At 39.1% G+C, this 13,078-nt stretch overlaps 1 protein-coding gene and 1 long non-coding RNA gene across 2 annotated transcripts; one reads left to right on the forward strand and one right to left on the reverse strand.

Moving 5' to 3' along the window:
* Positions 1–214: 214 nt before the first annotated feature.
* On the reverse strand, positions 215–2,698 carry LOC111930422 (uncharacterized). Its single transcript, XR_002865153.2, has 3 exons — positions 2,583–2,698; positions 1,601–2,034; positions 215–310 (listed from the first exon to the last, which is right to left on the reverse strand). It is a non-coding gene; the product is annotated as an uncharacterized LOC111930422 (long non-coding RNA).
* Positions 2,699–2,931: 233 nt separating this feature from the next.
* Positions 2,932–9,500, forward strand: LOC147652365 (uncharacterized). Its single transcript, XM_086893239.1, has 3 exons — positions 2,932–3,020; positions 6,575–6,951; positions 7,415–9,500. The coding sequence occupies exons 1-3, from the start codon at positions 2,932–2,934 to the stop codon at positions 7,918–7,920; spliced, it is 972 nt and encodes a 323-aa protein (XP_086749365.1). The 3' UTR covers positions 7,921–9,500.
* Positions 9,501–13,078: the final 3,578 nt, after the last annotated feature.

Below are 13,078 nucleotides of genomic sequence, written 5' to 3' on the forward strand. Positions count from 1 at the left end.
GGCCCAAATTATGAGATTTCATGTCTATTTTAATATCAGTTCCTTGTTCCACCCATCTCCACCTCCGTCCCAGGGTATAAAAATGGCTGTAAAAAACAAACCTTTCCCACAGAACACCCTTCCTTTTGGAATCCTGATCTGTTAATTACACCAAACTTCCTCTCCAACACCTATGTCTCTCACCAGCTATTTACAGAACTCAAAATAACCCTGGTCCAACATTTATTTAGCACCTCAGAACAGCACACCTCCATCTTCCTCAGGCACTCAAGGATTCTTAGGATGCTCCTCTTTGGATGTTCACTGCAGACTGAGAGAAGAAGTATTTTATTTCTGGGAATAAAACCATCTCCTGGGCTCTTTCTGAGCTCCTGGCCTTGTCCTGCCCCAGCAGAAGTCCCCAGGTGATGGACATGCAGGTTTTTGTCTGCCCCAAGGCAAAGATCACTCACTGTTATTGTTTTTTTCTCTGTCAGGTGTGTTTGTGCCTCTCCACAATGACAAATTACTTCTGTGAAGCTTTGCCCTTCCCTCTCAGGCCCTCAAAACCACCACATAAATGCAATTTGTGGATTTTTTTTTTTAATGATTTGTTCTGTTCTCTCACACTTGAAATGTATTATTGAGTGAATCCACTTTGCCTCTCCTCCCTTTCAAAAGAACACCAAGAACTGCTTTTCCCAGCACAGAATATGTGATTGATTCTTTTCCTTTGACCAATGTGTTGCCATGGGGGGCTGGTTTGCTCTTGTTGTCAATTAACAGATAGTCCTTGGAGTGCATAAATATTCAAAAATACTCAAAAATCTAGAAACAGGAATCTCTGTGTCCATAAAGGGTGCACTAAGTGACCTGAAATACATAGAAAAAAACAGAGCCAACCCTAGCAGCCTCCCCAGCTTTTAATTTCTTTGATGTTTTAAACCAGAGCATAATTTCTGACACTTTTCTTTCACTTTCATTTTCTTGCTCTCCAAAAAAAATAATTTAGCAATTTTTTTCCCCACAGATTTTTACATTATTTGAGAAAGTCTATGTAAATATATAGGAAATGAAAACAGCAGGCTGATGGGAATACTTTGGTAAAATTGTACATGAATAAAAGATGTGAAATCATACTGTTATAAATGTCTTCATCCATTAAGTTTTAGTATCAAGTAAATTTCCAGTCATAGAAAGCTGATCTCTTCATCTTTCTTTTCCTATAGAAGTCACAGTTCACATTTAGAATATTGATATTTAGAATATTAATTGAAAGAAAATGCTATCAACTCTCAAAATTTTCCTCCAAATTAGTAAACCAAAAGAATTTAATTCCTCTGGAATCAAAATATTTTGTTCATGTATGAACAATGGAAACTATTAATATGTACATTTCCAGAGTTATATTGGAGCCTCTATTCATCACAGAAAGCTATGCTGTAATTATAAAATTTTCTTTCTTTTTCCAATCATGTCATTACTATATGGCTAAATATATTACATTCATAATTAGGATTAGATGACTTGGTACCTTACAGCATACATTATACACATTGTTTTATATATAATTTACTGTATAATCACGCAAACATTGAATTATTTCAATTTAAGCACTTACCTTGGACTCATTGTAGTGTGCAATTTAATCACCAGAATTGTCTGAGAGATGAGGAAAATGGAAAATTCAAATGTGAAAACGAAGGCTGGAAAATTCATTGAGTGCAATCAGATTTGCAACCTGCAATTCCCTCAGGCTCAGAGAAAATCATTACCCCAGCACTGCCAAATCCCACTAAACCACGTCCCCAAGGGCCACACCTAGGTGTGATACAAATCCCTCGAGGGACAGCGACTCCACCGCCTCCCAGGGCAGCCCACTCCAAACCTGAGCACTTTTTTCAGTGGGGAAATTTGTCCAAACACTCAATTTCAGCCTTTCCTGGCACAACCTGAGCCGTTTCCTGCTGTCCTGTTTCCCGTCACCCGGGAGAGGCGAGTGTCACTTTTGGACACAATGTACAGGCGTGGGTTCACAGCACACACCAGAAGGAGCTGCAAGGAAAAGGGGGCTTTATTCTCTGAACTTTTCAGTTTTTATAAAGTTTTACACTACAGGGTTACCATGATTGGTCAAGGGGATCCATTGGTGGGACAAGAGAAAAACACACTATCTACAGTTAGGCAGAACTGTTTTGAGAGAGATCATTTACAAATGTTGTCCTTGAGTGTGAGATCTCCCAATGAACCTTCCCTTGGGAACAGATCAGCCACTGACAGCCTGCAATTCCCTCAGGCTCAGAGAAAATCAGGTCCACAGGTGAGCAGGCTTCACCTTGCTACAACCTCCCTTCATGGATTTACAGAGAGCAGCTTTCCCTCCCTTTAAAACAGGGAAAATTGGGGAACTTGAACCCTTCCCTTTAAAACAGGACAAATTGGGGAACTTGAACCCCTCCCTTTAAAACAGGACAAATTGGGGAACTTGAACCCCTCCCTTTAAAACAGGGAAAACTGGGGAACTTGAACCCCTCCCTTTAAAACAGGACAAATTGGGGAATGTGAACCCTTCCCTTTAAAACAAAAGGAACAAATCAGGGAACCTGAATTTCTCCAAAAACTGCTTGATTCCATTTGCAGGTCAAGCTTTGGTTCCCTTTAATCAACAACCACAGAACCTCAGTGTAGAGCATCTCTTCAGGCTGGAGACTTCCCCTACATCTGAACCAGGGCCTGCCACATAAAGAAAACCAAACTGGTACTCAAAAATACAAATCTAGCCAAGACTCAGTGGCAAACTTCAGAACCTAAAAGGATATTTAAAAAGGATATTTATACAAGATCTGCAAGACTTCAGTAATGGAGGTGAAGCTACAATTTGGTACCTTACAGCATACATTATAAATTTTATATAAAATTTTTTGGACGTATTTCCAAAAAGCAGGGCCAAAGATGGACAGTGAAAGACATTTTATTGCCACTCCAGCATGTCCAGATTTTACTCAGGAGATGTTCATGGGCTGTAGCAAGGATGATAGCCTGTGAGGTGGCTGCTGAATGCCTCCAGAAGGATGAAAAAGCACAGCTCTATAATAATAACCCCTTTTATTCTATAAGAATAACCCCTTTTACATGCACAGCCATGAGCTGTCCCAAGCATTAGGATAACACAATAATAATTAGAAATTATTTATTATTAAAAATATTTCTATTTAGAAATAACTAGAAGCAGCAAGGCATTTCATTGATCTGTCAGAGAAAAAACAAAAGTGTTTAGAAATTGTTCTCAGGTTGCATAAGAACAAGTTGTTTCTTCCTCCACATTTTACTAATCAGAGGGAAAGAAAGTTGTTAAACTGCAAAGTCTGTTTATATCCATGTGATAGACTGGGGGGCTGGGAGAGGGGGCTTGTTTTTATTGTAGAGGCAAGAAGACACAAAATTCTGGCATTTGCTGCTGCCAGGTTCTAGGGGAGTTCTGAGCTGAAAGCAAGGTCCATGTGCTCACTGTGTAATAATGACATATCAACCATGTACAAACTCATTTTATAAATTTAAAATGCTAAAAGTTTATTTAAAAAATAAAAAGTTTATTCCAGCCTTAGCTGGAATCCAAATTCAGTTTTACCAGTTCAGGTCCCTCTTCATAACAACAAAAAAAGCCATCACATAAAATTACATAAAATTTTAAAGTTACATAAAATTTTCCTGCAGAACTGAGGATGGGAAATGCAGAAGAATTGAGATGACATGGTAATCAAAACACACAACCTACACCCCCAAATGTCTGCATATCATGCTCCCAAGCCCTGCTATTTTAATTTCAGAAAGCTAAAAATAATTGCTTCCATGTATATTTGTGGTCTTTTAAATTACCTGATCTGCTAAGAAAATGAGATATTGTCTGTTGCTATTTTGGAATTTCTCACTAATGATTGTTATTCAGAATATTTCAGAGGATTATCTTAGAGTTCATCACCTGAGAGTTTCTATTGAATGACACAGGCAGCAAATGAAGTTTAGTTTTCTAATCAATTATGTTATAGAGCACTGCCTAAGTTAATTATTTTAGAGAGTGTACAGCTATGATCCAAGAATAAAACATTAATGAACTATAAGTCATGACCAACTGGCAATCACAGTGTCATAAAATATTCCCAACAATAAAAATATGAACAAAAGCACTTTTTTTTTTTGTTTTGTTTTCCAATTTACCACTTCCAAACTCCATGGAAGACCTATAAGCCTCTTGCTGCCTTTGCAAGATTAATGTTGGTTGAGGGAAGATCAATGATTCCTTAGCCACCAGCTAAGGGAAAAAACTTTTCATTTTTATATCCCACTTGTCAGTTTGTCACAGGTAAGAGTGAGTATGTATTTGGGTCCAATAGGCTCATAAATAAAATAAGTAGTGACAAGAGCAATATACTGGGAACTGCTAAAAATGTTTTATTTTTATGCCTGTTTCTTCCCTCATTCCAATCTCAAAAACACCTCCACAGGATCTATAAATTTCCAAAAGAAAATGTGCAAGACCTCCTACAAGATGATGTGTCTCAGTTGTCATGCTTTGACACAAATTAACCTGGCACACAGCTTCCCAAATTTTTTTTGGCCGATTTTAGAGTTCATTAGCCTTTGAAAAGGGCAATATACTGAATTTACCTGGCTGTTCCTCAAATAAGGAAGGAGAAATTTCTTCATTTATTACTAAGCAATAATATGAGCAACCTAGAGATTGACTTTTAATTAATAATTCAATTAAATTAATTCACAATACTTACATCACAAGTTTTTTGTGGTTTGTAAATACTGAAAGTGTGATGTAGTCTCATGGCAGACAACAACAGTCACTCCCAAATTTAAAAAACCATTAAGGCAATAATGTGGGAGAAAAAAAGACATCAAATACACAAGAAAGAAAGAAAAAATATTATAAAAATAACTATTTCTTCTCATATTTTTTAACAATCATTTCATTGTTTTATATATATTAAAAAAGAATATTTTAAAGAAGATCTATGGATAAAGCCTAATGACAGAGAGCTCATTGATGAGGTTGAACAGAACATTTTTTCCATCACCTGAGATGGAGGTTGGGGAGCAGCTGTTGGAAGGGAGACAATAAGAGAACAAAGAACAGGTCCTGATAGCAATTGTATCATTAATTACTGCCTTAAAAATATCTGTGTGCTTTCCATATTATTCTTTGTTATATTTGTTGATATCAAAATATCCATGTGTTTTGGATATTTTAGGATCCAGCAAGAAAAAAGGCTTTGATGAGAAGTAGTATTTAGAAATAAACAAAAGTTTTGCAGGAAGAATTTTTTCCCACAAAAGCATTTGAATAAAATCATAAATTTTCCTCATAAAATTGATATTTTGACAGTGATCACTTCAAAGAATTAAAGCTAAGTATCACTTCCAGAGATTCTGGTGGAAATATCAGTTGAAGGCTTTCCATCATTAGAAAATCTGCCTTTCCTATCTTACTCAACCCTAATTCTGCAGAACTTTTGGCTACAATTTCAAAGTTTATTACACAATTTATTTATATGTTGGGATGTAACTTGTTAAATCTTGCAGTGCCATGTGTCTGTACGGTTTTATTACAATTTGGTAAACAAACAAAACCAAACAAAAAAATTCATGAGTCCCTCTAGTGCAACACAAAGAACAAAATACAGAAGATTTAATAAGATTATTGGTAACAGTCAAGTATCAAACATTTCATGAAGGAGAAGGGAAGGGTTGTGAACACTTCTGAAATCCTCTTGAAAAGTCAACACCTGCTGCAAAGACATGGATTTATTCCTCTTCAGAAAGTGCATTTAACCTTGGAGCCTTTTCAGTCATGTGCAAAACAAAATTGCCCAGTAGTTCTTTCTCTTAAAAAAATTTAAATATATATTTCTTTATCATCTCTATATCTTTTGATCTTAGAATAAACTTAGAGATTTTTGAGGCCAAACCTGTGTATGTTAATTATTAATTCCTATTATTAATTTATTTTTTTACTCTAGAAAACTTGAAGAAATTACTTTTAAACCAAATACCTACAAAACATCCAAAAGCTTGTGCACATGATTCCGCTGAGTTTGGTAATACAATATCTCAGGGAAAAATATTTTCACAAAATATTTCACAAAATTTCACAAAACAGACCGGTGTTTTTCAGCTGAAAATGGCAATTCTGGGCCACCTCCATTGAAAATCCATTTCAGCCACCTCCACTGAAAATCTCTTTCCATGGAATAAGTGCAGTGGAACAGGTCATGGGCCTCTGGGTGACAACCATGGGTACCTGAGCATTGCAACACAGCCAAGAAATGGGAGCCATCGATTTGAGAAAGAGGAAAGTCAGTGTAGGATGTGGAAATAAAAAGGCACTTCCACCTCTTGATGGAGCGGGCTGTGCAAGAGGGATGTGGCTGTGGCAATCCTGACACTCGAGACAACGCTTAGAGCACGTTTTCCCAAGGGCAAGGAAGAAGCATCCAGGAGCAAGAAGATGAAGAAGTGGAGAAGCCCCCATGCAAGCTGCCAGCAGCCAGGCTGAAATGGAGTGAAGCTCTGCAGGCCATTCCTGAAGGGCAGAGCCTCCTCAGGAGCCTCATTTCACCGCATTCTCTCAGCCCAGAAGCTGCGGCTGCCCAGGGCCCCAGCGTTGCCCAGCCCGAGGAATCCACGCGTGGAAGCCCCGGCTCTGTGAGCTCACGGCCGGGCTCGGGGCTGTCTCCAGGGCAGCAGAGAACGGTGGAGCCCCGGGAGGAGCGAGGGCAGCGGCACCGGAGAGGCACAGCCGCAGCTGGGGCTGCTCTGCTGCTGCTGCTGCTGCTGGCACCGCTGTGGGGTGGCCGAGCAGCGGCACCTGCAGCCTGCGAGGCGCTGGCAGCTCAAGGCACAGCTCACTGACCCACTTGGCATCGCTCTTGACACCGCACACGGAGAAGGGATTCTGTGCTCACGGTAGGTCTGGCCCTGCATTGCCCCTGCCCAGCCCATGGGGGAACATCTGGCCAAGGGCTGCAGTGGCTGCCTGCAGCCAGCCTGGGGGCCCTTCCTGTCCTCCCCCTGCTTGGGCCACCGCGCTTGGCTTCTTCTGCCATCCTCAGTGCTCAGCTTCTCCTCCCCAAACCTGCCTGCTCAGGCTTCGTGTCCCTGCGTCTCGCACCTTCCTCCCCTTCCTCCTCCTCCTCCTCCTCCTCCTCCTCCTCCTCCTCCTCCTGCCCAGAGCTCACGGAGCTCTGCTCTTTGGGCAGCTGCCTTTGGAATTGGAATCACCAGGCCCGCCCTGAGGAGCATCTCCGGCCTTCCTGCAGGGCCGGCAAGGATGGCCGGGCTTTTGTTGCGGCGGGAGCTCCTGTCGCTTCTCTTGCCGAGGAGATGCGGTGTGAATGCGGGCTCTTTGCTCCTGTCTCTCCCTGTGCAGGAAGCAGCAGCCATGCCGCAGGGAATCGTGCGGATGTGCCTGGTGCTGATGGCCGTGGCGAGCGTCAGGCTGCCGCTGCAGCCCAAGGCCCAGCAGGAGATGGAAAGCCTGCAGAGGATGAAGGAACGCGAGGCTCGGCTGCGGCTGCACCGGCTGCTCTTGGAGAAGGAAATAGCAGCGCTGGAAGCTCTGGAAGCCCCGCAGGAGGCTCCGGCCCCAGCGGCAGAGCAGCAGCCGGAGGAGCAGCAGCGGAGCACGGCAGCCTTGCTGGCCTTGGCCGGGCCTGTGCTGCTCGTGCTGGGCCGGCAGCGCCTGCGGGGAGCCGCAGCACAGCTCCCGGGCCAAGGACACGCTGGCCCGGGGCTCCTGGGCACAGCCTGCAAGGGAATGGCCCTCCTGAGAGAGCTGCTGCTGCTGCTCAGGGCCATGGCCATCTCCATGGGCAGAGCCCTGCCGGAGCTGCGGGGAGCTGCGGCCGCCCTGCTCCCACTGCCCATCCTCGCTGACACCAAACAACACTTGGGGCTGCACTAGGGGAAGCCATTCCCTGCTGCATTCATTGCTGGGAATGCTTCCTGGGACTTGTTCTATCAGCCGTGTTCATTGCTAGGAATAGTCTCTCGAGAGTTTAAATAGCCTCTGTAATGCTTATATTCTTAGTAGTATTATATTATATTATATTATATTATATTATATTATATTATATTATATTATATTATATTATATTATATTATATTATATTATATTATATTATATTATATTATATTATATTATATTATATTATATTACATTGTATTGTATTGCATTGTATTGCATTGTATTGCATTACATCGTATTACATTGTATTACATAGTATTGTATTACATTATATTATATTATATTGTATTACATTACCTTAACCATATTATATTATATTATATTATGCCATATTTTATCATACTATGCCATATTATATTATATCTGTATAATTGGTATATTGCTAGAAATACTCCCTATTTGTTGTAAGAAATACTCTGTATTGATTGTTAGAAGTAGTCTCTTTATTGATTGATAGAAATACCCTGGATAACTCTGGGTGTAACTAATTTTATAACTGGATAACTAATTTTATACTCTTCTTACATTTTTATACTCTTCTTACTTTTTTATACTCTTCTTGGATTTATTCTTACAAATAGTCTCTGTGGTTTTAGAAATACACTGTATAGATTTTATACTCTGTTTTATACTCTATTTATTAGATATGGTCTCTGTATTGATTCTTACAAATAATATCTATTGAGTGTTATATTCTCTGTATTAACTGGTAGAAATAGTCTCTGAACTGATTGATAGAAATACACTGTACTGGTTTTTATATTCTGTTGGTTGCATTGTCAGAAATAGTCTCTTATTTGATGATTAGCAATACTATTTATAGCTTTTTATACTCTCTGTATTGATTCTTAAGGGTAAGATGTAATAATATTATATAATAAATGTAATAATTGTAATAATATTGTTATATTCTCCTTATCAACTGATAGAAGGAATCTCTTTATTACTACTTTTAAAATAAGTTTTAGGAATTCTGAAATATCATTTAGATTGTTTGTTATACTCCATTTTTGACTAGAAATAGTGTCTGTATGGATTAAATAGGCTCTGTAATGGTTCTTAGATATAATCTGTAGAATTGGTATATCCTATTGATTGTTAGAAATACTCCCTATTGGTTGTAAGAAATACTCTGGATTGATTTTTACAAGCAGTCTCTGAATTGATAGAAATACTCTGTGTAGTTTTTTATACTCACTGGATTTATTCTTACAAAGAATCTCTGTGTTTTTAGAAATACTCTGTATAATTTTCATACTCTTTGTATTGATTGTTAGAAATGCTCCCTGTATTGATTCTTACAAATAATATTTATAGATTGTTACGTTCTTTGTATTAGTTGGTTGAAATAGTCTACCCAGTGACTCTTATACATAATCTGTATTGATTTTTATACTCTGTAGTCTGTGTATGGATTGTTAGAACTACTAGGCTCCTTTTAAGAAGATAGATTCAAAGAAAGAATAAATTTAGAGTTGTTTGCTTGCAACCCCACGCCTTTGTCTTCTTTCTGCCCCTGCCATTGTCCTTGCACCGTCAGTTCCTCTTCCAGGCCCAAACACAAACTCCATAGAAACAGAATTTGGGAGCAAAACTAAATCTTGTGAGCTGGGGGTGTGCACCCTGCAGATTTCTTCTCTCTTGGGAGGATCTAGCAGAGCATTTCATTCCTTCCATGGGTACATGGCTGGTGCTCTGTACTCCTGGCCATCTTCTATGCACAGAAGCCCTTTTTTTTTTCCTTAAATAGAAGAGGAAAATATCACTGCTGGGTTCTGATGCTTTATTGGTTTGTTCTTCTTATCTTGGGGGCAGTAAAGTTGAGGACAGCCAAGAGATAAAGGAGCAGTGGGGGCTGGACTAGATGATTTTTAGAGATCCTTTTCCACCCCAAATGTTCTGTGACACTGAGACACTTCCACCACTCACCCACTTGCTGTTTGGACAACCTCTCCAGAGAGGTTTGCTCCCTTTTAGCTTCTCACTTTCCATTTCTGCTGAGCTTTTTAAGTTGGAAAATCTTGCCTGACAACTCTTTCAGTTTTTATTTAGAATGGCAAATGAAAGCATCTGGGACATTTTTGACTTGAGTGACATGTTTCATAGAATTTTAAATGGCACTTCCCCTCAAGATTTCTTTAAATTGCTTACCTATTTTAAACCACATACAGAATAATGTATATAAAATCCACTATTATTCTAGCCCAATATTTATCCTTGACAGATTGCATTGCATAGCACAGCCACAAGAAATAGGAAAAAGTTGTCAAAAGGTGTCAAAACCACTCAAAAGCAAGTCTTTAATCATTGCACCAAAAAGTTCCAGAAGTGTGGAAGTACAAAGTGAAAGCTCTATGTATAGCTTAGTACAAAAGAAAATTGCCATTTAATCAAAAAAACTGATTGACATAAGTTGAAAAGATAAGTGCTACAACAATCACATCATTTACTTTTCAAAAGCTCATTGTGGAATCATTAAATATGAAGTTTTCTCTCACAAGCCACAAATTTACACAGCTGGACATGTAGAGGAAAATGCTGCTAGACATAATCCAGGGACAGCCATGAGATGGGAACAGTTCTCCTGCCTTACACAAACATCTCTGATGTTGCAGTAAAGCCAAGTTGAGACTTTTTAAAAGCTGTTAAGCCTGTGCCCACTTAGAGTCTCAAAACGGAGATAATTTTGTTTAGAGTACTCAGGAAAGGGAGGTTTAAGGACTTAAATTTGTGTTTAGAATAGGAAGAGGCCAGATTTTGTACTGGAATATCCAACTCTTGGGGAATATCAGCATTAGCCCGCTGTCTGCTGTAACTTTTGTGGGGTAAGGGAACGTGGCATGACACCTTCTCTTGTTCTGATCTGAAATTCTGCCTTTAAATAATGGCTGCAGTTCTGCCAAGATTTGCTTGTTTGGAAATTTTCATTTCATTTTGAAATGAAGCAAAGTCTTGTGGTCAAAACAGAAAATTTCTCTTCAGCTGCAGAGCTCATGATGTGACAGCAAGAAGAAAAATTTCCAAACTAAAGCCTAATACAAATGTACCAGTCTATTCCTTGATGCTTGCTTATGGATACCTGTTACTGCTGCTAGACATGACACAAAGCATGTGAAAAGGCTTATTTAGAAATCAAGAGGCTGAAATCCATCATCCTGGACACCAGTAAATCAAATAATTTAAAATATAAACCTTAGTAGAGAGGCAGACTCCTAACAGCTTCCCCCAGGCAAAAATGGAGTTATTTAGTGACCTGTGGAAGTGTAAAGCCTCCAAATCAGACTCACCACTGGGCAGTCAACAAAGCCAGTGCCTGGAACACAGCAGTGGTTTTGGGGTGCCAACAAAACTTCCAGCAAATCTGCTCCAGCTTTTCTGGCACTGTTGGCACACCTGGATTCTCCAGCACCTCCAGGCAGAGCTCCAAAGAGAAGCTGGAATCACCACATCATCCATTCTACCACCAAGCACTGCTCTGTTTATAATTGCTGCTGGAAATTAATCTGCATAATGTGGATTCAGACCTTTATATTAAAGTGTCAAGGAATACAGCAACATATCTTAGGTTTGCACTGAACTGTTAAATGAAAAACCTCTTTATCATATTTTAGCTATGTAACATTTCCTTTGGTACCATTTCAAAAAATCCACACACAAGGACAATCTCAATTCTGTCCAAGCAAATGTGGGTTTTTCAAACACAAACTTTGTGTTCTTAAACACAACAAAAGCCTCACAAAGAATGTTTTCCTTTTTTTTTTTCTGTTTTCTTTTTTAAGATATTTTTAAAAGGCTTCACACCTCTATCTCCCCAAAAGCATCAGTGTGTTTTTTTTATAAGATAAACTGATTTATCTTACCATATCTTTATGTGCAATGGCCATGGAATGAGTCCACGAGATGCAAGCTATAGCATGTACTACACAATATATATTCTGCAAAATGAACACATAAATTAAAGTCCAGGTAGGCAGACTTTTGAAAACTCAGGACAGTTACCCAAAACTGGTATCTGCTGAGAGCTGTGGAATTCGGGTGAGCAATTACTCTATTTGTCCAGATAGGTCTACAAAATACAAAATACAAAATCCATTCCCACGAGGGTGCACAAATTGCAAATGTTCTGAGCAGTTCTCCTGTCATTAGCAGCTCACTAGAGAGACATTATTCCTCTCTGAAAAGAAATTAAGCTAAAATCATGCATGTTAGTGTTTTCATAACATCAAAAGAAGAAAGTAGATGCAAAACTCGTAACAGATTTCCACATTTGGCATTCTCTAATCAATACCATATTAAAGTATGAATTTGATGATAAATCACTTGTGTCCAAACTTTGAGAAAATTATTTAAAATATCCAGACATCCCTCTGGCTTGGCACCACAGAGCTCCAGCAGTGGCTTTAAAAGATCCAGGTAACACTGAAGAACATGGGAAGTTTACTCAACATTCCTTCCTCAAAATATGCTCCCCACAAATAAAGTGGACTGGAAAAGTATCTCTGGATATGATAATCTCACTTGATTATTGTGCTTTAATGTATGAATTGAAAACTAAAGATACCTACTGGATATGTTTATGAAATAAAAATAAACCAGGTTGCTCAGAGCTCCATCCAACCTGGCCTTGAATTCCTTTTCTAACGTGTGCATATTTGCAAAGGAATAAGAAAACAGACAGCAAAAATTGAGCTAAAATAATCAGCCTTGTGAACAATAAAGAGGGAAGGCACTGTAGTGCCAAAACAGGTGGATAAAGACATTTAGTGAAGCTTATCTTTGTAATAGAATATAAAGTGCATTAACTTTCCTAGGTTCCATTTTCAAGAATGCTTATTAATAATGCATCATTTAATTTAACAATGCTTTTTAGTAAGAAAGGAAAGGTTAGTGATTACAGATTTAGTGCTCCTAGATTATGAATGTAAGGATAATGCTGAAGTACCACGTACAGCAAAGTGCTGCAGCTATTAATATAATCTCTGAAGGGTTACAGATTCTGTCTTTTAAGCAAAAATACCAGTGGCATTTGGAACTGTTTGTTTAAAACTGCAGACTGACAGAATGGGG

This window comes from Cyanistes caeruleus, chromosome 6, assembly GCF_971803275.1.
Source record: "Cyanistes caeruleus chromosome 6, bCyaCae1.hap1.1, whole genome shotgun sequence".
Taxonomy (NCBI): Eukaryota; Metazoa; Chordata; class Aves; order Passeriformes; family Paridae; genus Cyanistes; species Cyanistes caeruleus.

Excerpts from the sequence above, each read along its gene's own strand:
- LOC147652365 (XM_086893239.1), top strand. The coding sequence starts at position 2,932 with ATGGACAGTGAAAGACATTTTATTGCCACTCCAGCATGTCCAGATTTT. Across the intron at positions 3,021-6,574 it reads TGTAGCAAGGATGATAGCCT|GGCAGAGCCTCCTCAGGAGC; the intron begins GTGAGGTGGCTG and ends CCATTCCTGAAG. Across the intron at positions 6,952-7,414 it reads GAAGGGATTCTGTGCTCACG|GAAGCAGCAGCCATGCCGCA; the intron begins GTAGGTCTGGCC and ends CTCCCTGTGCAG.